At 39.0% G+C, this 27,765-nt stretch overlaps 2 protein-coding genes across 3 annotated transcripts; one reads left to right on the top strand and one right to left on the bottom strand.

Annotated features, from left to right (window-relative positions):
• Nucleotides 1–785: 785 nt before the first annotated feature.
• On the bottom strand, nucleotides 786–15,829 carry qtrt2 (queuine tRNA-ribosyltransferase accessory subunit 2). 2 transcript variants are annotated; one of them, XM_004081062.5, is made up of 9 exons: nucleotides 15,623–15,829; nucleotides 15,332–15,537; nucleotides 14,681–14,736; nucleotides 13,559–13,635; nucleotides 13,154–13,363; nucleotides 12,682–12,881; nucleotides 10,440–10,609; nucleotides 1,386–1,503; nucleotides 786–1,248 (listed from the first exon to the last, which is right to left on the bottom strand). In XM_004081062.5, the coding sequence occupies exons 2-9, from the start codon at nucleotides 15,532–15,534 to the stop codon at nucleotides 1,011–1,013; spliced, it is 1,272 nt and encodes a 423-aa protein (XP_004081110.1). In that variant the 5' UTR covers nucleotides 15,535–15,537; nucleotides 15,623–15,829; the 3' UTR covers nucleotides 786–1,010. The 2 variants fall into 2 exon arrangements, with proteins under 2 accessions (XP_004081110.1, XP_020568044.1); XM_020712385.3 differs by having other exon boundaries at nucleotides 10,458–10,609.
• Nucleotides 15,830–16,140: 311 nt separating this feature from the next.
• On the top strand, nucleotides 16,141–26,021 carry ccdc191 (coiled-coil domain containing 191). Its single transcript, XM_078938233.1, has 11 exons — nucleotides 16,141–16,369; nucleotides 17,055–17,096; nucleotides 17,168–17,303; nucleotides 17,934–18,086; nucleotides 18,337–18,509; nucleotides 18,622–18,845; nucleotides 22,646–22,781; nucleotides 23,388–23,578; nucleotides 23,841–24,090; nucleotides 24,642–25,021; nucleotides 25,858–26,021. Exons 1-11 carry the CDS (start codon nucleotides 16,307–16,309, stop codon nucleotides 25,889–25,891), a joined length of 1,782 nt encoding a protein of 593 aa, XP_078794359.1. The 5' UTR covers nucleotides 16,141–16,306; the 3' UTR covers nucleotides 25,892–26,021.
• The last annotated feature ends 1,744 nt before the right edge of the window (nucleotides 26,022–27,765 follow it).

Below are 27,765 nucleotides of genomic sequence, written 5' to 3'. Positions count from 1 at the left end.
TTAATTTCAATGCTTTGCCTTTTTAATGGCTTGTTTACTGATTGCAGATCAGCTGAGCAGACTTTCATTCAAATTTCTCACAAACTAACAAAAGAAGCAGCTGTTGTGTTTGCTGCTGGAAACAGCTGCTTCAGAGGAAAAAAAAAAGACATGCTGCAGTCACGCAGGAAAAAAGAGGGCAACAGCCAATCACTGCTTTCTATTTTTACCTACTGATCTGGGAGATTGCCTTTATAACCATCTCTGTGTCAGTTTCCATCTACTGCCGATTTATTTAACTTTTATTTCTTGAAACATTTATGCACAGCGCACACCCACTGATGACAGCAAATCCTCCAACCTACTTCTTCATAATGCTCACTGCAGTTAAGATAACCCTGGGTGGAGGGAGGTGGGGGAGAAATTCCATTGCTGTTCCACAAATCTGTCACCCTTGCCTCCCCCTCAGTGTGCCCCCTTTCCCCAACAGTCATGCACAGGGTTGGCAGTCAATTATATCATCTCACCTTCAAAACCAGCCTCGCCTCACCACCTCAAGAGAGTCAGCAGAGAACTCTATCTGTATCTGATCTCCATCCTTTCTCAGCAGCAGGAAGGGCGGAGCTGTCAGCTCTCAGGTCCTGTTAACCAGGTAGAAGTTAAAGCATTTCCTCAAGGCAAAGCACACAAATCATGCATGCTGGTTAGAGAGAGTCGGCATTAGAAGGAACGCTTTACTGGATCAACAAACATGAGATACACAGAATCAAAATGCAGAGTTAAAAAGAAGGAAAACGAGAAGGATATTAGCATTGATTCCATGTTTTTTTTATTTGTCGTAACTGATTTTTCGCCAGAGTTTACAAAAAATTTATCGTCCATCAATGAATCCATTTAGTTTCAGTTCCTACATGATCAGATTTCTCCTGAATCCTCTTCCTCACATTAAACCAATTTTTACTTCCATTTTTTTACAGACATTAAAATATAGAGTTTCCTGCAGACATGTCACTCAAAGAGCAGAGTCGCCTTCACGTGTTCCTGGTTTCTCCATGCACTCTTTTCTTTAGGAGATCCATTTTATCGGTGGCCAAAGCTTCTCTCACGGCACCGAAGAAATTCTGATAGTGGGTCATGTTGTGGATCATCAGTAGCACTCCAGCCAGCAGCTCATTGGTCACTAGCAGGTGGTGCAGATACGCCCTCTGGTGGTTCTTGCAGCAGTAGCAGCCACACCCCTCCACCAGGGATTTGAAATCATCCTGATACCTGGAAAGTGGTTCAGTTAAAGTTTAAGCTTCACAAACAGTCGCTGTAAATGTTAATCAAACACATGAAAGTGGAGGTTTTGCAAGCGGCGAGCACTTCTGAAAGCCCAGGGGGATTTGAGCGAGGCTTCTGCAAACCTTTTGTCTTTCAGATTCATTTCAAAGCTCGTCATCTGTGTTTGATCCTCGCAGTTGAGATCGCCTTTTGGTTGCATGTTGTCCCCCGCTGAGTGCTTTTCTTCATTCAGCTCCAACACTGTCAAGACACAAACACGCCTCATTAATTCCAACCCAAACGCTGCAATTTCACTCTTTCTTGAAAATTAAATCACCATTTAGACACCAAGCAGAAAAAAATTAAGCATCTCATGACAGTCGTTCTCTAAACGGATGCTTCCTGTCTATGCTGTGGATGTTAAAACCCATTTCATGCGTGATACTTTACACCCCAATAATTGTTTTCATTCAAAGTTCTACGCAGAAGACAACTCGTCCTCAAAGTCAGGAATATTTTTCACTTGAAGATCTTCTCTTTGGCCAGCGGCAGACACAAGGGGATGTGAGGAGGGGGAAGAGGATGAAGAGGAGGAGGAAAAAAACAACCAAAGTGGTCCATAGTGATGCATACATTCATAGGCTGAGATTAAAGGGCAACAGAGGAGCGAATGGGTTTAATGGAAGCTGAACAAGGTCAAGCAGCAAGCAACACACCAAAAAAGAACCTGCAAAGGAAAAATTTTCATGGGGTCTTTATGCAGCATGGAGCTGAGAGGAGATAAGCACAAGAATAGGAAAAAATGACGTCTGACCATGGAAAAGGCCAAACAAGGTGCAAAAGATAAGATTCAGCATTTAAAAAAAGCAAGGGGCATCAACAACATTTATTAAAGCCAGGAGGAAAGGAAATGCTCTGAAATAGACAGAAAAGGAGCGTCATTGTACGTCTGTTAAACCGCAGAGAGACTGTTTTCAGCTTTGCTCCTTTCAGAATTACACCCAAAAGCAGATATTCATTAAACTTGGGGCCAAAGGTGAGAGCCAATTCAATTTTATGGGCATATCCAGATCTCCTCCTTTAAGGGTAAAAAGCAAGGAAGGCTCCGGGTGCACAGCTCCAAACGCTTTTTCCTGTCAAAACCTTTGGAAAACCACAGGAAGAAGAAATTCACATCTACCCCGCCGTCCTCACAGCAGAGCCACACTCTCAGTCAACATGACATAGAACCAATCCATCAACCTAACGTGAGCGTTTCTCTGAGATTAGCCACAAATATTGCAATTTAACAGAGATTGATTTTCAACTTAACATAAGGCAAGCTGCAAAAATATCACAAACGTTACAAATCACAGCCAGTGTGACAAAAACATTTTCATGCATTTCAAATCTGACAGTCTGTTAAAGCGAGGCCTCTCACAGCTAAAATGAATCAAACTCTTGAATTTGACCGACACATCCGTGTGGGCCGTTTGATTCATCGATCGGAAGGGAGGCGACAATAAAAGCATTTACAGCATAAATGTCCCACTTTGATCATCTTTTGATCTTATGTAAAGCATTCTTAGTGGTCTTTTAATTATGATTATGTTGTTTTTAGTCAAAATAAAAAAAAACTGTCGTTATAAAACATAGTTTCTGCAGAGCGGCAGGAGTTTATCAGAAATTCACCTCATATTTGTGGGCGGGGCAGTTGTCGCAGAGTAAGCCTGATATCCCATCAACCCTTTGTTTACAGTTTCTCCCGCTAGCAGACGAGGGATTGGAATGGAGCAGAGCAGAGAGGTTGTGGCCTTCCAATTATAGTTTGTACATAACAGAATGAATCCATCATTCCGTGTGTCTCTTTTATTCAGATCAGCCCACTACTCTTCATCAGGGGAAATTTGGTCTCTTCTTTCAAGCTTTATGTTCTTTAACAAATGCAAACCCTATTTCCCACAATTACCCAGATAAAAGTGGATTTCTTTAACTTGAATTGCCATTTCATCCCAAAACTCTTGGTTTCTTTATTGAGTTGAGTGTGTGGAAATGTTTTAATGATTACCAATCACAATAATTTAAGTATGTTTCTTATTAAATAATGGTAATCCTCAATCCTTCCAGTTGTTAATGAGGCAAACATTTTTTTTTATCCAACTTCAGCAATCTCCCAATATGTTTTTTTTTTCTTGTTAGTAATTTTCTACTTCTGAAGCAATCTTTCCACGTCCGTCTGCTTGTTGCCAGCAGAAACAAAATCCTCCATACAGTATTGATCCAGTGGGAAGGCTCCTATTTCATATTTTCCTTATTGAATGAAAGGGGCGTGGTTATTTGGATAGGGCACGCCACGCCCATCACAAACAGCTGATGGCAGGCAAGCAGTGAAAAGATGCCAAAATAATAATGTCTTTACCTAATTCAAATTTGTCTGATAAATGGTAAAAACTCTAAATGGAAGACAAAAGAAAAAACTGATTTCATTGCAACTGTAATCTATAACACCAGACTGATGTAAACAGTTCATATGAAATAAAATTAAAAAATAAAAAAGAGTTTGCATACTAATTCTTGTTTTTGGAGTTATGCAACACATACCTGAGACATACAGAAGCTTGAAATAGACGTTTGGTGTGAAAGGGAATCGTTCTTTTGACACAAAGTGAACAACTGATATTTTCATATATCAGGGTTTTCATTCTATTGCAGAACTCAGGAGAGGATTTTCAGAAAACACCTGCTATACCAAGCAAAAAAAAATTACTCATTTCAGATACAATTCTAGGACACATCAATCAAAAGACATTGTTTCTTGCAAAATGCTCTTATTTTCTAATATATTTCTCCTTTACCTTTACACAGAGGTGCTCATTTCTCTCTCTGACTCAAACTTACACTGATCAAATTATTCTGATTATTTTTTTCTACTTATTTAGTGACAAGGAGATTTAAAAAAGACTCGTTTAGACAGATTCCACGCAAATTAGTACAATAGAGCACTTGTGTTTATTTCAGGAAAAAGCAGAAAATGAATGCCATGACTTTACTTCGACATTAAAGTTTGACTGAGAAAAACCAGCAGGAATAAACGAAGACCTGAGCAATCAAGAAGAATCTTAACCTAAGCGTAAAGGTGCTAACCCATCTTCCAAAATGTTTTTGTAATTGGCCTGCAGGGAAATTAAAATTGCACTCTGGGTTTGACTCCAACTGGGAACTCACCTCACCTGAACTCCATTGTGCGCCCTGTGGAGAATCAGTTAGTCCGCCCTGACATGACATGCTCCCTGATAGCCAAACGTCCCTCTGTCAGGTGACTTTATCACAATTTTCTAATTAACCACAAACCGGCCAGCAGTCCTGCCTGGTGCTTGTTCCACACCTCTTCATGCAGCACTTCTTAAGCTCTTAAAACAACAATCACAACAAAGACCTGCTCTTAACCGCTTCTTGCTTAATCTGCTAAGAGATACTCCAATGATTTATGTCACCAATTGTCCTCCGCTTCTTCCAAGGCCTGACAACAAACACAAACTCTAATTTTGCTTTCATGATGAGAAAAGTGCCACTTGAAGCGGAGGGTTAGCCATTTATTGACCACAAAGTGGAGGCTCTTCACACTGAATCACTTAGAGACATGTGGATCAAATTGTTGCTACCTTTTTGCTAATGAAAGAAAAACCCAGAAAGGTCACTGAAAGAAAATGAAACTTAAAGAAGTAATAATTCATAGAAATATTGAAAGAACAGGGAAAGCAGGTTCTGCTTTGATGTGAGAATCAATATAAAGCATATTCATAAAATTGGTTTGGAAAAGAATTTATGCATTAACTTAATATTTTGTGGCATAGGCAGGGTATAATAAATCTCAAGACAACCTGTGCCAGATGCAGAAAAACAATCCCAGACCATAACTGAGCCTCCCCCGTGCTTTACAGTAGGGACAGTGTTTTTGCAGCTGATGGGCCGTACCAGATATTTCTTTGTGGTTTCTTCAGTCCAAAGACATTCTTTAAGAAGCTTTGCAACTTGTACCACTATGCTAAATTACAATCTGATTTTTTTTATGACTCCAATTTGGCTCAATCACCTCCTATTGCTCTTGACATTGCACTGTAAAAATTGAATCCGATTTTTTTTATTTGCAGAAAATCTGCCAATAGGGTAATAATTTAAGAGCTTGTTTTTGCAGTGTGGAGTTAATCTTTATCGCCTTTGGAAGTCATTCTGGACTCTTTTTAGTCCTCTTTCTTCCTCAGTCTTTCATTTGTCATCAATTCTCCATCATTAAGCTGCTAGAGCGATTTGTTCTTTGTGTCTAATCTCTCATGAAAACGTTCTTCACTTTATGTCGTCCACACTTACTTTAGCAAATTTACCTAAACTTTCCTTTAGCATTTCCATTTGGTCAAAGTATTTTCCCGTATTTTCAGGACTACCATCATCATATTTGTAAAAACATTTCTTTCACAAAAAAAATTTAAATTAATAATTTTCTTCAACTGATAATTACTCCATCTTTGTTTGTTATTGCTTCAAGTTCAGTACAAGTCATTTCAAGGACCTGTGCGTTCCCTTCATAGACATAGTTCTATCACCAATGGAGTACCAACAGTTTAGTTCAGTGTGTAGGTCTCCTGATGGTGCAACTTCAAGCAAAAGTGTGACAAACTTCTTTTCAGCTTACATGAAAATCCAAAAAAAAATTAACTTTACATGCATTTTTAACTCAACATCAGAGGCTCTTCCAACAGAAATTAACAATCCCTGCCAGGCTCATTATTCAATCATCAAGTCAGTATAATCAGTCAAATGCAATTCTGCACAATTAAAAAACATCAAAGCCCATTTCCACTTCTAAAAGGCTGTAAGCATATTTATAAACGGCACGCTTGTCTCACTGGGCTAACCGTATCTCTCTAATGTACAGATATCCAACTAATTCAAGTATTTTGTGCAAGAGGATCAAATTTTCCATGAAGATCACATTTTATTTAAGAGTCATAATTATTGGAAGAGAGACTTCATACACAAACTTCTAAATGACTCATTTATGTTTGCCCCAGCGCATTTACAAGCTGCTAAGGCTTCCCATCATTTGAGGCTCATTTCTTTCATCGCACGTTTCATTAAAAAAGTAATTATCTGGTTTTGGTCAAAGTAGCTTTGAAAGGTCATTTGCTTGAATGAAAACAAAAAAAAAAATCACAGTCAAAATGAAAATGCTGCCAAAATTCAAAAGTAATTTTCACCTTCAGCTTTCCAAATAGGAGTGACAGTTACAGATTGCTCTTTAATGGGAACAGGAGAATGGGTCCATGAAAAATTCTGTCTCCAATGACACAAATCATTTATTATAAAGATTGACATGAAACAAAAAAGGAATTTAAAGAAGCAGGAAGTTCGTGTTGATGCAGTAAAGAAAATTAAGAAACTGGGTTGTTTAACAAGAGTTTGATTTAAAGAACTACTTTTATGTAGAAGTGGGTTACCCAACTGCCAGTCAGGTCACTTTGATTTCTATAGATGTGGACACAGTCAGCTCAGATTTGACGCCTAAGCAGAACCTCTTTACTTCATATAGCACATCTTCAATTTATGCATTTTGGTTGTGTGGTTGAGCTCTGTGGAGCAGACCAAGACCCCACCTTCCCTAGTCAAGTGCAACCAGTAGGTACCACATTTTGCAGTTCCACCAAAGACCACTAGAGACAGACTGCAGAAGGGAGCAATTCTCTATTAATTCCTATGTTAACGCTTTAACACCAGTGCTTTAGCTACAGTGTTGACGTTCATTGAAATACCAAATCTGTTAGATTTTGTAAATTGCATAAGGGCTGGGCGATATGGCCTAAAAATCACAGATTTTATTTTTTTTAATTCGATTTCCGATTTTTTTCCCGACCCCCCCCCCCCCCCCCCCCCCACTTAAGTAAAGCAATAAGTACAAACGGCAGACAACTTAAAGCAAATTTTGCTTTTATTTAATCAAACACAAGACAAATGTAACCCCCATTTCTGGGATAAATAATAAATAAATGAACACACTCTTGGAATCAAAGCCCCAGCTGTGTTTTATGCCACACTTTGTAGTCTAGACTAAAAGGAGACAAACATTTATCTTGAGAGTAGCACCATTTTCTAAACGATTAACAATACAGCTCATATCTGGGGTCTAAGGTTTGAATTAAATGAATAAACCCCGTCTTCTCCACGGTATATATGGGTACCGTGTCTTTGGCTGTATGCAAAGCGACCGCTTCAGTGATTGTTCTCCACCGTGCCCTTTCCTAGGGATGGGTACCGAGCCCAGGTATTGGACGAGCAAACATTCTTCAAGACCGCAGTATTCGTAAGATCTGACCTCAACGGTTCTGCTATCGGTACTGGAGAAGTCGTGTTTTTGTTGTGTCCCACAAAACATAAACTAGAGCTGTGACAGTTAGGGATGGGTATCAAGCCCCGGTATTGAACCAGCCCCGGGGCCGCATTCTTCAAGACCGCAGTATCGTTAAGAACTGACCTGAACGGTTCTGCTATCGGTACTGGAGAAGTCGCTTTTTTTGTGTGTGTCGCACAAAATAAAAACATTATCTGTCATAGTTAACTCATCAAGTCAGTCAATTTTCCTTTAATTAATGATGATGTAAATTTCGCTGTTTTCGCTGAACAGGAAAGGTCTGTTTGCTATTTGTGTGCACGGGGGGCGGGGCTGTTCAGACAGTACGCGCGGCGCGCACGCACACAAGGCAAGTCAGCGCACCAGCAGTCCGTAGTGATCTCGTAGGGGACACATGAGCGCCCCCTGAAAATAATCCTTTTATCCCCCTATATACTAAGAACACCCATTTCCGTGTAAATTAATGAAGTTTGCGTCAAGGAGTCCCTACCATCCTGTCACCTTGCTGCTACGATGACCGTATGTTGCGCTGTCTGTGAACACGCTGCGCGCGCGAGGGAGGGGGGGAGGGAGGGGGGCTACACGCGGAGCAAACAACGAACAGGTAGAAAGGCGGGCCGTACACACCGGGACGAATATTCGCCAGGCGTTATTCGCCAGCGTTTTTCGCCACGTTTTTTGTGTTCACACCCAGGCGATTTTCGCTGACGATGAGTGGAGTGAACATGCAATTTCATTCCCTGACATTAGATGGCGCTTAATGTAAAACAGAAATACTCCTGTACACAAGGTGGCGCTGCGCAACTTTACGCTTCTGAAAGTCGCTTTTCACTCAGAAGAAGAGAGCAAGTATTTACACGCTTGTCAGAATCAAACAAAGAAAACGTGAATATTTCAAGCACCAGTAGCTCCAACTGGTGCTTGGTTCGGGGATATTTTAGAATGTCCGTCATTATTGCTTCGCGGCTGTGTGTAGACGCTACTTGGCGTCTATCTTCTTCGCTGGTATGTGTGCTCAGCAAGGCAGTTTTGTTTGAGCGCCCCCAAGTTGTGTTTTACTGTAACTTCAGAAGCTCCAGACACGTGAGCAAAAGCGCCGTTCTCATTGGTCGAGTAGATTTCGACGCGACGCGTCGAAAAAAAAAACGAACCCGAGGCGTTTTTTTTTTGACGCTTTAACGCCTGGCGTTTTTTCGCGTCGGTGTGCACACTCTCATTGGGGCCCTTTGTTTAGTCACGAGGCGTTAAACGTCGGCGAAAATCGCCGACGAAATTCGTCCCGGTGTGAACAGGCCTTAAGACTCACCGCTTATGGTTCCAGACCCGCAACAAACTAACGGCTGCTTCCTAACACTTGATAATAATTAATAACTAATGATATTCTTCATCCATAAAATTAATATAATTTATTGGGTTTACTGGATTTAAAGAAAAATAAAGAAACAGAAAGGAGTCTGTATTAAAGGTGAATTTGTTTCCATCATCTCACTTAACTTAACTTAACTCTGGGTGTTTGACAGACAGAAAAGTCTATTCAAGGTTGTGGAAAATGGACAAAAGATCATAGGAAACATCACGCTCATAAAGAATAAAAATAATTAGTTTAAATAATTAAATAAATATCCTTTCTGGTAAATTCTCATATATAAAGTAAAATGTTTTGTTAAAAAAACAATGTTGTTGCAAAATGAGGAAATAAAACACTTTATGTTCTTAATTTGTTATTTATTTATTTTTCGTCTTCATAAAGTATCGATAAGAGTACCGTTAAAATACCGGATCGATAAGCAGTATCGATAAGAGTAGTAGTACCGTTAAAAACTTAACGATACCCATCCCTAGTGACGGTGTGGGATTTTTGATCACCACTGTGATGAAACAGCTGGAGTCGCGGTCAACGTCAAACCCACCCCCCCCGCCCACATTGCCGAACACAAAATCCCCAGATGGCCGCGTCGCAAATGAATACATAATTACAACGCAGTATTTTTTATTAACAAAAAACTGTAACAACCAACTACTAACTATCTAACTAATGAACTAACTATATAGGTGTTGTAGAATGAGTATGTGTGTCAGCACGCTGCTTGTGTAAGAGGAAGAAGCACCTGCCACGCGAGAGCGAGTGAGAGCGTGAACAAGTGTGTTGGGGGTCGCGTTCATGTTTAGTGTTACAGAGTGAAGGAGAACAGTACAAAAGGTTTCCCCCAGGTATTGGAACGGGTTTGTGGTGCTGCTGCCTTTGACTGTGATGGGCTTTAGGCAAATGTTGCAGCGTGGGGTCTCTTCCTCCACGTCTGTGGCAGCAAACCCATACCAGTTCCAAACAACAGATGATTTTATTCCTTGGGAACAAACTTCCTACTCTCACCTTGCGCTTTCGTGTGTGCTATGATGTTGTTGTTTGTCGCTTGCCATACTGCCGTGTAAAACTAAGGCTAAGGAAGCTCTGGGGAGTCAAATATGCGCCATTACACAAAAACTCGATATAGTTCTTTTTTTTTTAAATCGCCCATAACAAAAAATTTGAATAAATTAATTCAATCGATTTTTCGCCCAGGCCTAAATTCCATTAACAGTCAAAGAGTTACAGTAGTTCAAAGCATGTATGTTGTTTTGCTGTCACAGGATGGTTTTGTCACACTCAAGAGTGCAGTGTGAAAAAAAATCAATCAAAAAAACACACAAATCAGGCCTATTCTGCCAGATTTTCCCAGTGTGAGATCTATCCATCAACCCCAATCTGCTACCATGTGTGTCCAGACCTCAATCTTAACAAAGTTTCAGCTAGTTCATGTACGGCTCTTTACCACACCTGTCTGGGGCGCTCTACCTGCGCACTCTGGGTCCGGTGAGACGTCGTAATTGAAGCAGAGAGCACATCCTCGCTCCGTCACCTGGAATGGGAAGAAACCCTCAAACAAGTCCACGCCTGCCTCCACGCATGCCAGCACTTCATCCGGTCGCCCCACGCCCTGCAGCAGCCTAATAACGACGTGCACATCCAAAAAAAAAAAAAAAAAGGCAAACACACAACACAGCAGGATGCATTAAACATTAATACAACATGTCTTCAACTCAGCACTGCCAGACAAACAGTGCACGGAAACATCAGCAGAGCTCTCAACAACATGTGCACCCTTGGGTGTTTCAGCTTCCAGTTAACTAGCTGTCTCTCACTGCCTGCAGGCATCAAGGTCAAGCTCAATTTAGCATTGGATAATGACTCTTCCCGAGTTTCTGCATGGAAGCTACACCTCCTCCCAGCTTGGAAAACCAGCAGGAGTAGATGCCCCACGGTCTATAGACTAGCCAAGCAAAGCTTCCAGGGGTGTTTCCGCTACGAGACTAACACTTTCCCTGCTCTACTAAAACAGAGAAAGCCGCTAACAGCTAGAGAAGCTCCTCCATCGCCTCCAGCAGAGAAGTGCTCATGTCAGGCAGCCTCCAGACAGAAGTATCTGACATGCTAATTTAATCTGGAGTAAACAACTTCCAGCAGAGGTTTGCCCTTGTGTCTTTGAAAGAAATATTTAAGGCTATTATGAGGATGAAGACTAGCACTTTTTCATCACTCCATAACCTTTTTATGCTATGTAAAACTGGATCCCATTTTCTTCACGTCAAAGTTATTTATTTTTTTATCATATTGCCTGTCCAGGGACGCAACTTTTGTCTGATTACTCATGGCTGATTTATGGTGATCATTTCTATCTCTGACCTTGCTTTATATAGGAATTCAGCCAACAGTCAGGCTATGAGCTTTCTGAAGTCCTTCAACAAGACATGAAAAAGTACATTCTGCTGCATCAGACAATTTTTTTTGAGTTTCTGGAGTCATCAAATCTGGATAAATAACAGCCAGGATAGGAATTCCAGAAAGCCCGAATGAGGACAGTAGAAAATAAAACTAAAGTCCAGGATTTGCTTTTGTTTTTTTTATTACTAAATTTATGTAAGAGTTTGCCTCTGTTACACGACAAGTTGATATTTCTTTGCAACACAAAGTCTTAAAAAGGAAAAAGAATATAAAAACAAAATAGTAATTATTAGTAGTAGTAAAATCACACTAGTTACAATAATTTACTGGTTTATTAATACATTTAACTTTTATTAAGAGCATCTTCCAGAAAGATTTTCTAGATAAATCTATTATCTAATAATAAATATATGAATAAAGTTGAAAAATTATAAGAAAAGATTCAAATTTTAACAAGAATAGTTATACAATTCTTAGAAAAAAGTTGTCCAATTTTTGCAAGAAAACCATCATAAATGTATGTTTTAAAGAACGCTTTTTCGAAAACAAAGTTGTTTCATGACAACAAATTTGTACATTGAGAAACTAAGTAAAGTAGGTTATAATTCCTGACCAGTGTGACGTTCATCCAATTTCTCTGAATTGTCTGTAACATAAATTGAACAGGTAATGTGCAATTATCTTTGTCAAAACATTTTAAAAGTTAAATGTAATTAATTTCATTTAGAAAAAGCAAGCCTTTCTATTTGTAAAATTACAACTTTTGGAGCCCCACATTTACAACTTTATTCTCACAAATAGTATTTTTTTTATTGTAAAACCATTCTCGTAATATTTTGACTCTTCTCTTAAAATAATACAACTTTATTCTCACATATTTATGCATTTTTTTTCCATGTTGGCCCTAATGCTCAGTCATTATCATTGGATGTATTTACCAGAGAAATATTTGTCATTTTAACCTTACTAATTATGACTTTGACTTTAATTATGACTAAAAAAAAACTAAGAAATCTAATCAGGAAGTGAATTATGGAAACAACTGATGGAACAACATGTTTGTTTGAGTTTTCTTGTCTTTAGAGCAAATCATGTTTTTCTTTCTTTTTTTTTTTGTTCACAAACATCTTTTTTACTTTTACTTCTACCAAAAAAAAGGAACCGAATCACTCAGAGTTTCGATCCACATCTTTTCATCTGTTTTTTGTTAAATATTTAAATTTCTTTTTCAGGAAAAAAAATCACTTTAATTAAAAAAACGTTGTGTTTTTCCACACCGATGCTGAAGCGAGCAAACCTTGGTTTGTCCTCAGGCAGCTCCGTGGTCATAGAAGTGATAAGCTGCGTCCTCAGAGCCTGGTCCACAGAGCCTGTTTGGAGCCCATCCAAGCAGAATCCTGCCACAGGCCTCTTCGCCGTCTCCCTGGCTGAGCGGACTCTTTCTTCCATGACGTCTCCTCCCTCCACCACCCCAAACAACTCAACTCCATCCAGGTCCTGGAACGAGGCAGACAGAGTGGTGATAAAAAACGAAGAAAAAAAAATGTTTCAGAATGTATACCAAACGTGACGACAAAAAGGCTGACTAGACAATCTATAAAGGAAGAAAAGCATCCTTTTCATTACTGAGGCTTGTTCCTGCGTCTTTATCCACTAACATATTCATGCTAGTCTGAATAAAGTGGCTGTGTCAGCACCCAGACATTACTCAGTATGGATCTCAAAAGGAGGACTGCTCAAGGATGTACGCATTTAGTGAATGTGTGTACCTGGGATTTCTGGTGCACCAACAGGCATTCATCCAAGTAAGCCAAAGTTCGATCCACAGACTTCCGGATCCTTTTTCGAGAAGTGTTGGTCTGCCAGGTCTCTCCATCTGCCATGCTCTGATACCAGTCGGGCTTCACCGTCTTCAGGAGAGCCATGAACTTGGACGCTGTCAGCTCTATCCGCCCACCACTGCCCCACACGGACACCGTCTGTGTGAGACAGCAGAAATATCAAGTTAGGAGACATGCTGCCATGGAGTGTCACAACAAATAAAACATTGTTGTTCAAAACTGAGATCAGGATTTCTTTTTGTATATTTTCGCATTAACTGTGCTTGAAACTACAGCCGAGTGAGAGAGGATGTGTGTGCAAAGGCAAACACGTCAGGGGGAGCTGCAGCTCACCTTGTTGGTGGCGTAACCCGTCGGGCTGCGTGTTGCAGGGTCATGCAGTGAGCAGTAAAGTACTGTATTGTGGAGCCCTGACAAGAGAATCAGTACATTATGGTCACAACATGGAAAAAGTACGTGTGGCGGGTGAAGACAAAATAAAAATAGAAGAGAAGTGCTGCTTTTCTATGAGTAAACACAGAAAACTGGTCCTCAGACATGATGACAATGTTGATAGCATTTTCATGTAAAGCTTTAAAAACTTTTTAATGTTCAGTCAAAAACATTGTACGTTTAAATTTCATTCCTCATGTATGGGACAGGTTGTGTTTTCATAATAAAATGTATAGTAAATTTCAACCTCTGAGGTCTAGAGACAAAGATTTAACAGCCCCGATGATTATTTAAATAAATGCAAATAAATACAACTAGGAAAAACTTGTATTTCTGCTGTAAATAAACTGCTCCTAAAACCTGTTGTTGCATCATTTTGCGATTTAAAACATTCTTTGCTTAAAAAAATGGAAACATATACGGATATGAATGAAACTTTACTTCTATAGGTCTTTAGAATTCCACCAGTGTAAAAATGAGATTTGCAATAAAAAAAATTAAAAGAATATTTAAATTGAGCAGATAAAGAACAAAAATAAAAAAAAAACAATAGAAAAAAAGGCAATAAAATACATAAAAGACAGATAAGAGTTCAATAAAATTAGCAAAAAGAAAGTAAGATGCCACCAATTTTAAAACCCATTGTATGCACATCACTTAACCAGACTAACAAACACACTTTTGGGGGGAAAAAATAACTATACAATTCAAAACACCACATATTATTTGAAATAAAAAGAGCAAGATCACGTTATTAAAAAGTTTATATCAAAGTAGATTTTCAAAAAAAGTATTTTGTTATTGTTTACATGGTATAAATTTATTCTTAACAAATGCATGTCAGCCCCACAGAGGTAGAAATAGTTATTTTTTTTTAAACAAGGCATCTCTTTATGTCTATTAAATATTGTTTGTCTTTCATTTTCATGTACGGTCAGTCAGATAAATATTGTTAAAATGGAGTGAAGAAAAGTGAAGTGAAGTCAAGTCAAGTCAAGTGAAGAAACTAATCATGGCTAGTACCTGCAAACGCCTTGAATCCTTCCTTAAACTCCTCCAGCACCTCTTGGTGCTCTGCTCTGGTGAGACACGTGATGGAGATGCAGGTTAAAACAGGCTCAGCCAGGCAATAAGACTTTTTGCTGAACCAATAGGATTTGACAGGTTTACATGCACTTCAGGAATTGAATAGTTTAAAAATGGATGGGACTAAGTCAATATTTTGATTTCTTTAAAAGTGTAGGGATCTAAAAGCTCAAACTTAGTTGCTTTTATTGTTTTTTTACACATCTTTTGTGTCGCAACCATCCTACAAAGTTATTAGATCCAAAAAACAGGCAGTACTCCAAATGTAGTGTTTGGATTTTTCTAACTCCGTTACAAGGGGATTTCCTCTTTGCTGTCTCTTTAGTATGGAATACTCCAGAAATAAGTCAAGAACTCTGAAGTTATTTCACCAATAAAGCTTTCAGTGCCATGCCAACATTTTCCAGTAATTAGATTTTCTTGTCTATATTTATCAAAGTTTTCCCCCAGTTCTCTGTTTGTTTTTATTATATTTAAGGATATTGAATTTAAATAGCAAAAATAATCTTTAAAAAAATGAAGGAGTCAGACAACGATCAAATTTTTTTGGAGTGCAAATAGGTTTTCATGAGCATGGGTTTCTCTTACATGTTAGACAAAGTGACCTGGGTGACAGAAGGGAGGTTGTTGACAGTTTGTAGCGTGTCCTGAGTGAGGTGCGGGACGGTGCCAAAGTGTGTGTACAGCAAACATCCCGGGACCTTAAGAGAGTGCTGACCAGTCCTCCCGATTCCCTGCAGAACACCCAAACGAGCGCCTCCTTGTATCACACGGGAAAGCTCCAGCTTCATCACCTTGCAGTTCGACAAAACATTCGGCTTAGTCTCAATGAACGTGGGGGCTAGCAGCGTGGCTAGCTAAACTAGCATTTGTACTCACGTGCTACAGTGCTAACAAATCTTTTGCTGTTTAAAGTAGTTTTATCCCCTGAGGTCAAACGTTTTGCAACGACTTATAAATTTGCCTTTTTAAGGTATTAAACGTTGCATTTACTAAACAAGATAATCGTTGTTGTTTTTTTGTTGTTGTTCCTTTAGCTAAAAACTTGTGCAGGATATGAACTACAAGTCGCTTAAATATGTCGTCATCACGAGCGACGACTGACAAAAACTTTCACAGTCCGGGCTTCTACTTTTTCTTTTACTTAAAATGTCAAAATTCAAAAAATGCGTGGGGTTTCTTCTTATTTAACAGATACCTTAACAAAAAGAACAAAATGTCACGAATTAGAAGACTGTCGTCAAGTTTGCAGAAGGGAATGGGGTTGTCATGGTTACTGATCACCTTTCAAACGTACGGCTTTTGTGGGACATGTAGTTTTTTTTTCCTTATTTGATACTTTTCACCAAGAAAAACTGTTAATCTACTACATTACCCATAGTCCTGTGTTATTAGATGGTGTTGACTTGAGCTCTCTGTACTTCGGCATAACTTTCGAACACTTTCCACTTAAGAAATAGACAGTCCTTTTGATTAAATGTGTCTTTTTACTGACCAAACTAAAAAAAAAGGTAATACATATGAGGTTTAGGGAGTTTTAGATCTACAGGTGTAGAACTTGTGATGGCGTTCTCTGGCAACAATCCTCACCTGTTCAGGTGGAAAAGGCTTAGTTCTGCAACCAAGGTAAGTTTGGACTGCTGTTAAATTGGTCAATCGAAAGAATCGACTGTCTGTAATCATTTCTTTCTACTGAAAAAAAGCAATTAAAAAAAGTCACCTAATGCTTCTCAAAATAAATGATAGGTGGTCAGATAAATTCTATCTAAATTGAAAATCTTAAATCCTTTCTCAGCCCTCTTTAACCTCCCAGATCTTTCAGCAGCGATAAAAGATAAAAAATATAAACGAAATTGTAGTTGCATGCTGAAATTGCATATTTAAATGAAGGAGAGTCAGATTTTTCACGCAGCATATGGAAGTATAGCTTATGTCAGTAGATTAAACCGCACACACAGTTCTTTCTTTGATACTCTTGTGCTTGCAGCTGTACACCCCTGCAGTATGAGACTAAGATAGCCGAATCGCTGCTGGTGAGCAATGACTTTTTGAAGTCTGGGAAATGATTCTGAGGTAATCTGTGGATTTAAGGCAATAGCTAAGCTTTTCTGTGGAAAAAATCTGCAGATATCAGGCTCTTGGCTCAGACACCCCCCTTTCAAAACTGTTTCCACAGCTCAAGGTGTCACTAAACTAGTCTGGGGATTTTCCAACAGGCAAAAGTGACCATACGACCTATATTACTTTGAGAGCTTTACGCTTTCTTTGCAATGGAAGCAGCTTTCACCTTAAATATTTGTTCTTCTAAAAGCAGAAACCTGACAAGAATGGTGGAAATGATCTCTGGAAGAAGGTTAGAAAAGTATTTATTGGTCAGGATTTATTTTATCAGTTACATTTTGGTCAGCTGTTTGTCTCTTTCAGCGAGTCGAGATGGCTTCTGAGTTTGCAGTTTCTCAAGTTTTTGCAAATAAAAAGCCTCATTTGGGAACCAGGGGGTTAGCCACACAAATGCACAGCACGGAACAGTTAAGGGATCATGATGAGGATTACAGTGAAGGTAAGCTGGTCTATAAAACATAATGATAACAAATGGGTGTGTGTGAAAGAAGGCTGCACAGCGGTACTGCACTTTCTACTGAGCAGTTAGGAAATTTCATTAACCACCACTCTGCAATGCGTGGGTATAGCTTTATTTTCAGAGCACAGGAATCACATTGAAAGGGATTTTGAGAGTTTGTCAGAAGAAAAACTCTTCATTTGGGCGGACATGGTTAAAAAATCTCTAATAGAAAAAACACAATCACTAAAACTTGCGGCAAATGTCAATTAGCACTAAATTGATTTTAACTGACTTTTTTTAAATAAATGAGTCAAACATTTGTACTTGCAGAAGGACAATGGGAGTATTCAAAGTCACAAAACCAACTTTTTTTTTTTTAAGCAAGAGTCGACAATGTGAACAGGGCCATTAAGGGAACAGCAATACAGCAGGGCAGAACTGCGATTAAGAAAGTCACCGCTCTCTAAAAATAACATTGCAGCCTGTCAGCGGTTTGCTAATAATGGCATGGACATGACAAGAAAAGAAAAAAAAGGAGAATGTATTTATTGCTTCTAATGAGATGAGTTTGGTTTTGGAAAAGATCATTTGTCACAAACCTTTTGACATATTTGGTTCATGTTGCAGCTCAGACTCTTTTGAGTAACTGGTTGAGCAGTAAGTTACGAATTGACCTGGAAATCGAAGATGAGGATGACCTGATGTGTCCTGATGAAGGGAGACCTTCTGCTGCCACTGCTGCAAACCTGACTGCTACATTCTCTCACGGCATTTTTGATGGTATGATCCTGTTAGGTTTAACTGTAAGGCCATGCAATTAAATATACATGTTAAATCATATTTTCTGAAACAAGGAAAAATGCTTTTTAATTGAAAATTTCCTAAAGGTAAACTGCATATGAAAAATTGGCTAACAACTTCAATTTTTGCAATGATAATCTGAAGATTAAGATGAATTGTTGTGTTCTGTCAAAACCAAAAAACTCTTTTTGGTTGATATTTTTTAACGTTTTGTAAAAAATGTTTTTAGATTTTTGCCTGAGTGATGAAGAAAAACAATCAGGTGTGAACAACATTTTACAAGAGCTAAAGAAGCGAGAGGTGCTGGACACTGTGATGATGGAGAAACTGGTACTCGATGATGAAACAACACCCAAGAAGTTCACAGACCCGGTCCTCACTATGGAAGCTCGACACAGACAAGTTTGTGCAAGATAACATTTTTCTCAGATTAAAGTTGTGAATACTTTGTGTTAAGTACACAGAAAAACACACAAGTGTAAATGAGTAATACTGTCTTTACCTTCTCCCGAAGGTGCGAGAAAACAGATTGCAGCGGGAGGCTGAGAAGGAGAGGCAGCACAGGGAGAAGGAGGCTCGCCAGGCTGTCAGACAGGAGGCTAAAAGAAGGGAGAGAGAACGGGAGATGAGGAGGAAGCAGGAGCAACACAAGCAAGAGGAGCTGATGCAGCAGGAGCTGGTGAGACTGCGACGTGAGATGGAGCAGAGGAGGGCTCAGGAGCAGCTTCCTCGACAGAGGTATTGTTTTCACAGCAGGCAGCCGCTTCATGTAAAACCAGTCTGCTGCAACTACATAGTTTACTGACATTATAAAAAAACTGTGTTAAAATCCAACCCTGATCATCTTTTGATCTATTTTCAAAGCGTTCACAGGGATCTATTAATTATGACGTTTTTAGCCCAAATTTAAAAACCTGTCATTTTCTAGGACATAGTTTCTGCAGAGAGGCAGTAGCAGTAGAAATTTGCCCCAGTTAGGGGTCCTAGTTAGGGGTGGAACTGTTTGCTCAGAGGACAACCTGACCTCCCTTCCCTTCTGTTCCTGAGACCTCTCTGTTTACACTCTCTCCTGCCTCTCCTTCACATCCCCAACCTAAAATTACTGTCGCAACAAAAATGGCGACCAATATTGGAGCTATCCAGATGTACAGTTTTGAGACAAATGTCAGCTCAAGACAAGTCCTACATGGATCTAGTCGTTTATAAGTGGATCCATCGGAATGGAGCAGAGCAGGGAGCTTGGAAAAGAGCTTAATTTTTTAGCGCACAAACAGCTTTTTTTGTCTGCTCCTGATTCACAACAATTTGAAAAAAGAAATATTCAGAAATGCAAATTTAAGCTTCATTTTCCTAATTTACAATTTGGCTTCCATCATCAGAAAAATGCCACAAATACACGGAATGGTTTTTTTAAATTGAATAAAAATGAACCAATAAACATTCAGTTTTTTGTAACAATAAAGTTTAATTAAAAAAATTTAAAGTTTACTTGAACCATATGTGTTTTGCTACAAAACTACAGTCAGGAGCATAAATATTTGGACAGAGACACATTCTAATTTTGTTTCTGTGCATTACCATAGTAAATTTTAAATAAAACAACTCAGATACCATTGAAGTGCAGACTTTCAGCTTTTATTCCATGGGTTGAACAAAAAGATTGCATAAAAATGTGAAAAACTAAACAATTTTTAAACAAAATCCCTTCATTTCATGGGCTCATAAGTAATTGGACAAATGAAATAACTGAAAACAAAATGGTCATTACTAATATTTGGTTGAAAACCCTTTGTTGGCAATGACAGCCTGAAGTCTTGAACTCATAGACATCACCAGATGCTGGGTTTTCTCCTTCTGAATGCTCTCCCAGGCCTTTATTGCAGTGGCTTTCAGTTGCTGTTTATTTGTGGGCCTTTCTGTCTGAAGTTTAGTCTTCAACAAGTGAAATGCTGCTCAATTGACATCAGGTGACTGACTTGGCCATTCAAGAATATTCCACTTGTTTGCTTTAATAAACTCTTGAGTTGCTTTGGCTGAATGTTTTGGGTCATTGTCCATCTGTATTATGAAACGACGCCCAATCAGTTTGGCTGCATTCACCTGGATCTGCGCAGACAGTCTGTCTCTGAACACTTCAGAATTCATTGGGCTGCTTCTGTCCTGTGTCACGTCATCAATAAACACTAGTGTCCCAGTGCCACTAGCAGCCATGCACGCCCAGGCCATCACACTGCCTCCACAGTGTTTTACTGATGATGTAGTGTGCTTTGGATCATGAGTTATCTCCACGCCTTCTCCATGCTTTTCTCTTGCCATCATTCTGGTAGAGGTTGATTTTGGTTTCATCTGTCCAAAGAATGTCTTTCCAGAACTGTGCTGGCTTTTTTATATTCTTTTTAGTATAGTCCAATCTAGCCTTCCTATTCTTGAGGCTTATGTGGGCTTGCATATTGCAGTGTACCCTCTGTATCTACTTTAATGCAGTCTTCTTTTTATGGTAGACTTGGATATTGATACGCCTACCTCCTGGAGAGTGTTTTTCACTTGATTGGCTGTTGTCAACGGGTTCCTCTTCACCATGGAAATGATTCTGCCATCATCCACCACTGTTTGTCTTACGTGGACGTCCAGGTCTTTTTGCGTTGCTAAGTTCACCAGTGCTTTCTTTTTTTCTCAGGATGTACCACACTGTTGATCTTGCCACTCCTAAAACTGTAGCAATTTCTCGCATGTTTTTGTCCTGTTTTCTCAGCTTAATGATGGCTCCTTTCACCTGCATGGAGAGCTCCTTTGACCGCATGTTGTCTGTTCACAGCAAAATCTTCAAATTGCAAGCACGAGTCCTCCAACCAACTCCTGGCCTTTTATCTGCTTCACTCATAATGACATAACAAGGGAAATGCCCACACCTGCCCATGCAATAGCATGGAAGTCAATCGTCCAATTTCTGACTGTGAGGGATTGTGTTTAAAAAATGCTTTAGTTTTTCACATTTTTATGCAATCTTTTTGTTCAACCCATGGGATGAAAGCTGAAAGTCTGCACTTCAATGGCATCTGAGTTGTTTTATTTAAAATTTATTGTGGTAATGTACAGAAACAAAATTAGACTGTGTCTCTGTCCAAATATTTATGCTCCTGACTGTACTTCAAAAAATTATTCATTTCAGAGTTGCTCTAGATATGCTCTAAACATAACATGTTCCATTTTTTTTTCAGAAATGTTGTTTGGACAAAGAAAAAGTAAATTGTAGTTTTTATGTTTTGAATCAACTGATGAAAATCTTAAACTATAGAAAATAACAGTTATAGTTAAAAATAGGAAATGAAGATCTTTAGTTGCATATCTTTACATCATTATATGCATTTTCCTTGTAATCCATCTCATTTGCATGAACTTAATAAGCCTGCAAATTTTAAAAGGGGACAAAAGTGTAAGTCAATGGGGGGGGTTAAGGCGGTGCGACTTGTAGGAAACTGGTGTCACACAAAAATGTAGGCGTAGAGTTGCTTCTCAATGCGATAGCGGCCCTTCAACACATCATTGACCAATCACAAAAACAAGTTTCCGTAATTGAAATCTATTCAGCCATGAAGCAAAAGAACTGAAAGCTTCAGATTTTCTTATCTTTATAATTGGCAGCCAAACTGCATTCACCCAAACGTAACAAAGACTTTTGAGTAAGAGTTTATTGCTTTTATTAATGGGATTTTTCCTTATTTTTAATCATGCACTGCTTCATCAAAGTCAGTGGTTTAACTTCTATTGTAAATTCCTAATGATGAATGAGATCATTGAAATGAAACTCTTCAAAACTGGCATAAAACAGAACAGGCGGTTTTTGTTTTTATGATATTGTATTTTTGCACCCATTTTTTTGTCTGCTTGCAATTTAGTTCTTGCTTAAACTTTTTTAACATCAAGGCTTGTAGTTGATTGGCACTTTTAGCTGTTAGATTTAAGTTCATGGAGCTCTGTTTTTGTCTTTACATGTTGGTCTCGTTAGTGGGGTTTATGGATGCACCATCACATTGTCCAAGTCTTACCTATTTATCTGGAGCACATTCAAAAGTAGATCAAAGCTGTTTTAAAATTTGTGTTATGTTACAGAAGTTTTTTTTTTTTTGTAATACAATATTCTAATAACATGAACACTAAAGTCATGCATACTGACAAAAAAATCTTTGAAAATTTGTAATAAAAAAAACTTTATTTTAAAGGGGGGACTGAAAATGCAACAGCCATTCAAGAGTTCTGAGTTCCTCTTCATCTCCTTCCTACTTATAGACTCATCTTCCTTTAATTCCCTTTTTATAGTCAGTTTATTTACTTGTTGCTAAAAATCATTTGTAAAAGTTTCTCTAGAGTCATTCTTGTTTTGTTGTATACTTTAAAGTCACACAGCTTTGCAAGTTTTTAATTGAAGCATGTAGCTGTCCTGTAATTCAAAAGTCACATGTTTTTGCACAATTTTTTGTCTGAACTGAATCTGCTCACACAGAAAGGAAGACATTGTGAGTTGGGCTTTTCTGTTACAGAAAAAGATCAGAATTGCATCAGGCAGCAGCAAACACCCAAACAACTCCAGCCCATCTCACAAAGCAACAGCAGAACATCGAGCAGCTCCGTCGAGAAGAGTGGATTCAAGCAAAGGTTCACACAAGTAACTTTAAGGTTGGTGTGGTCCCTGGTGCCTCAGAACTGCTCAAGGCTTTCTGTCCTGCGGTCTGTGGTTTGGACATCCCCCCCCCCCCCCCCCCCCCCCCCCCCCCAGCCTTTAAGTATGAAGGTGATACTGTCTGCAAAAATACAGTACAGTAAAATAATATTTGTCTAAGTCTTTCTTAAATTAGTACACTTGATATAAGAGAGAATCACTTGACAGATCATTTTTTAGCTGAGAATGAATTTTTTTTTATACGGGAACAAGATATATTTTAGTTTTTTAATGTCAGGACACGGCCTCTATAGTTTTAAAACAGTGAATCCTAAATAAAACCAATTTTCATTGCTATAAAAAAAAAACAAATCAAAGAGGCAAATAATTAATAACAAGCAGATTAAAAAGCCAAAATCCCAAATGCTATATTTGCAGTTTAAGATGCTTTTCTTCTTTTAAATAAGTCATTCTATTAGTGATGTTTGTTTGTAAGTCACCATGCCTTATAGTAATAAAGTAAGTTAATTTGTGTAGACATTAGACAATTATTCTGGTAAGAATTTTTTGATATGACTTTAAACCTTTTTCCTCCTCATTGTCCTGTTTGTGCACACTTCTAGTGTGTACAGAGGCATTTCTGTGGGTGGCATTCAGCGGTGTTGGAGCGACAGCTGCAGATGAGTAAGGCCACGGCCTTTTTTTCCTGGAGGAGGCAGCTGAGAGCGTGGAGAGCGTGGCGAGCAGTTGTTTGTGCAGAGCGAAGGCATCGGGATGTGGCAAAGACAAAGGAGGAACTACGAACAGAAAACAGGCATAACTCATCTGAATTCTAAAATATTCTGAAGTTCTGAGCTGGTTTTCATGTATTTTTGCACCTTAAAGGTCACAGTGAAAGTTGGATTGCATCATTTCATATTAGCTGTTTGCCATCAACACATTCAGTGGCAGACCGCTGACATTCATTAATAGACTGTAAATTAAATATCCCAATTGGCCACCCACTAATTAAAAGTTATGTTGTCTTTTTGTAACTGAGATGATTAAAATATGTTAATATTATTTTTCCCCTTCAGAAAACACCAGCTGGCTGTGGAAAGTGACCGACGGCGGCTTTTACGGCGTTGCCTTTATGAGTGGCAAGTATGGTGTCGGATCATGAGGGAACAACGGTGCATTTTGGCCCAGCAGCAGGAAACCAAACGCAAGATGGCTGCCTTACTCAGTGCTGCGGTTAAAGGCCATCTTAAAACCAAAATAACTATTGCAAATCAGCAACAAGTGATTCAACCAGAGCTGGGAAACCAATCTGAGACCTCAGCGAAGGTGAGAGGCGGACAAATTCTCAACAGCTCTAATTTTTTATTTTTTTCCCCCCATATTAAACAAAGTTATTATTTATATTTAAATAAGATCAGACATGACTAAAACACCAACCCTGCTATTCCAAATACCTAAAAAATATAGAAGTTTAGGAACAAAACTTAAAAAATAATATTCTGCTTTGAGTCTTTACCTAACAGAAGACAACCTGAACATTTTTCTGAGGCTAAAATATTAAGAATGTATTCTTTGAGGTTTTTTGTGTGTCTAGAACTTTTATAATTGTCCTGCTTTCTTTTCCCTCTTCTCAGATTCTGATATCACGAGTAGCACGAAAAAAGGTGTGAAAGGGGCCGGAGGGACAGGAAAATAGGAGATAAAATTGAAGTTTCGTGACTTTGATGCTTAAGAAGGACCTCTGTAGTCTATATATCACAATTACTGAAGCTAGACAGTCCTAATAGATTGGCTTGGACCCCTCAGCTCTCTGTAGACTTGCCTGGTTTGGTCCAGCCATTGCATAATCCCCACTTTATCTTTTATGTATTCTCCAGAAGGATCAAAACAGTTCAGACCCTTCATCTCCTGGGGGCTCCATGATCCATCAGGGTAAAAATGCAACAAGAACTGTTTCCGGGCCTTTGCAGCCTTGGCAGGTGACCCGACGCCACACAGCACCCACTGCTGAAGACTTCCACAAGGCGCGGCAGTGGGTGGAAGACTTTACCAGCTCCACGGCGTCAACAGGCAGCAGGTTTGAAGGCAGACATGCGGTCCAGCAGCAGATTATCACACAGCAGAGGAAGCTGCTGAAGGAGCAGCAGGAGCAGATCGCCCGGCTGAAGGAAGAGCAGAACATGAAGGATCTGAGGCTGGAGATGGAGAAAACTGCAGAGGAAATGGAGAAAACTAGGCACTATGCACCAGAGCAAAGGTAGGCACTCTGTAGTAGATTTTCCACATCCCAATACTATTCATTAATTTACCAAATATATTTCCCATTACATATTTTAACAAACTTATTTACAGATTGAATCTCCCAGCTGGTAATAAAAGTCAACAGTTTTATTTACTTTCAATCAAATCTGCTTGTCTTTCTAAATAAATTCCACTAAAAATATATTTGTCAAGCAGTTTGGGATTTATTGTTTGAATATTAGGATCACATTTGATGAAGCCAGGCTTTGTGTTAATATATCATCAATTTGAATAACATTAATAGCTGCAGAACTGCTGCCAAGCAGCTGGACATCCAGATGCAGTTTCCCCCCAAAGTCACCGATTAAACCATCCATTAGGTCTGAATGCTGGAGGAGGACAGAGAGAAGCCAAAAACGTGCATCACAACCTGATAGGCAAGCGGCCGTCCTCCTAACGGGCGTACATTCTGACTGCAGTCGTTTCATCTCGTGGCGGTCAGAGAGCGGTGACCATTGGGTCCATATTAGTTTCACTTGAAAGCTGACATTTAGACTTTTTTTTTTTTTACGTTTTTCACAGTCTGCTTCTGTCAGTCAGGGCCAGAATCACACAGTCCAGATGAATGCACACAGTGACGAGGGCGGACTTCAAATGAAGCTGAACTGATATAATCTGGGGAAATAAAAGGAGACACTTAAGGTCGATAAGTTAATGGCAGACATGAAAATACATGTTTGCATTTGCAAATCAGGCAATATCTACATTTGGACATTTGCATAAGTCTTCCAGCAAAAGGCTTCAAATATTACACCTCTGTGTATTTTTGTCTCCTTTTTTTGCATGTTAAAGAAGTAAAATGACGGCGACAAAAGAGTGGTTCTGACTGCTGCGTCTCCCTCATAAACAGAACAAGATCAAAGTGCGAGGCCCATGATTCAATTACCACTGCTGTTGGAAGGAGATAAAGAGGTGGAAGCTCTCAGGACAAAGGATGTCCTAAGACTCACCGCAGAGCAGTCTGTGCGTTAACATGCCCGTCTGCTCCATTATTCTGGCTCATAATTAAAACTCCCCAGACGGTTCCAAAACCATTTGAAGGGATGACTAATGGCTCACTATTCCTTTTATGCTAAATACTAACAAGACGTCGCTTTTTCATTCAACTCAATCACTAAACACTTTGTTATTTAACTAAATTTAACCCAAATTAAGTACTTTTTTTGTCCAGAATCAAACACTGTCAGGAAAAAATCAGCCCTACATCAGAATGCAGACAGCCATGACGGGACCTTTTTGTGTGTGTGCCTGTGATCATATTTGTTGCAGGGCACCTGCTGGAGAAGCTGGCAGTCAGAGTGCACCTTCAAGGAAAGCTGTCACTCGGCAGGCGTACCCCCACCCCATTGTATCAGGTCAGTTTGAACAACCCCTCGGTCTGGAAGTTTAACAGCACATTACAAGCACAAACACACAACTGGACGCAAACGACCCCTAAATTTCAAGCAGGCAAGCTAGGATCTGTGCATGCGTACAAGGAATGTTCCAGAAACATGACTGTTTTAGCCTGTTAAGCAAGCAGCAATAAAACAAGCAGGACGGTGATGTGAGTACAAATAAAAATCCAGGTAATGATCACCTGTCACTCCTCACTAGGAGTGCAGAACACTTGGCAGCCATAACAGCTTCTAAATATGTAAAATGGTCATTTTGCTGCAGTCTGCTGGCATTTCCTCCACTCTTCCAATGGAACTTTACAGTTTGTAAGGTTTATGTCAGGCCGCATTGCTGACTCTCTTCAATGCCAGTCGTTCTTTGTGTCGGTTGACCTTCAGAATAACCTGAAAACCTTTTCCACAGATGCTGCTTTTCTACAGTTCAACCTTAAAATACCTTTCATTTTGAACTTTTCTTTGTTTATTACTTCTTGAGGCAGTAAACCAACAAGACAGACTAATGGATATCAGCTGTTCCTTTTTAGAATATCCAAAAAATGTTTATTACTCTCTATATGATTAAAAAAAAAAAAGAAAATTCAAACAGGATTAACTTTGCCAGCACATCACTTTCACCTAATTCTGTTTATATGAGAATGTTAGTCTGGGCCGATTCTCTGTTTTTATGGATTTTAGTGTAAATGCATAAAAGTTTAATATTTCATCTCCCAGGATCCTCTGGATGCAACCCTTGACAAACAACTGCAGCTTTGATACTGACAAACCATCTGTATCAATCTCCTTATTCAGCACATTGTATTCAGTCGTAAATCACTTAAGACTCACCGCTGGTTTAAATTTGACACCATCAATACTGCTACAGCCTGGTGGGAAACAAATTACCTGCTCCATTTCCAACCACATCGATCAATTTCCCTTCGTGGACGCAGTGTGGAGTGTGCAGCACCAACTTCTGACCTTTGACCAAAGCTGGCCTTTTTGTTATTCATACCAAAGTTCCTTAAAAGAAACGAAAAGAAATAAAAAGTCACATCTCCAAAGAGGATTTAAAAAAAATCTTATTAGTTGGAAACACATGAACAAAACAGATTCAAAACAAATGTTTGTAATTTTATTGAAACAATTGGGAACAAGAAGTAGAAGTGTCCTTTAACAAAAAAGTAGCCTATTGAAGTGTACAAGCATCCTTAGTCTATACTAAAAGTGAGGCAGTATACTTAAAGTTTAATTTTTCATATACTGTCTATATATTATTTTGGACTGAAGAAGTATTCAGTTACGTACATGACCTGTAGGATATTTG

This window comes from Oryzias latipes, chromosome 20 (assembly GCF_053564925.1).
Source record: "Oryzias latipes strain Hd-rR chromosome 20, Olatipes_Hd-rR_3.1".
Lineage (NCBI taxonomy): Eukaryota > Metazoa > Chordata > Actinopteri > Beloniformes > Adrianichthyidae > Oryzias > Oryzias latipes.
Note: the sequence above shows the minus strand (reverse complement) of the source record. Positions and strands in the feature narration are given on the sequence as shown.

Bases quoted from the DNA above. Each gene is read 5' to 3' on its own strand.
- qtrt2 (XM_004081062.5), bottom strand. From the start codon at position 15,534: ATGAAGCTGGAGCTTTCCCGTGTGATACAAGGAGGCGCTCGTTTGGGT. The intron at 14,737-15,331 runs GTAAGAGAAACC...GTGTCTCACCAG, and splicing joins CAGGTCACTTTGTCTAACAT to AGCAGAGCACCAAGAGGTGC. The intron at 10,610-12,681 runs GTTTGCTCGCTT...CGTCGTTATTAG, and splicing joins CTGCCTGAGGACAAACCAAG to GCTGCTGCAGGGCGTGGGGC.
- ccdc191 (XM_078938233.1), top strand. From the start codon at position 16,307: ATGGCGTTCTCTGGCAACAATCCTCACCTGTTCAGGTGGAAAAGGCTT. The intron at 16,370-17,054 runs GTAAGTTTGGAC...TTCTTCTAAAAG, and splicing joins GGCTTAGTTCTGCAACCAAG to CAGAAACCTGACAAGAATGG. The intron at 17,304-17,933 runs GTAAGCTGGTCT...TTCATGTTGCAG, and splicing joins TGATGAGGATTACAGTGAAG to CTCAGACTCTTTTGAGTAAC.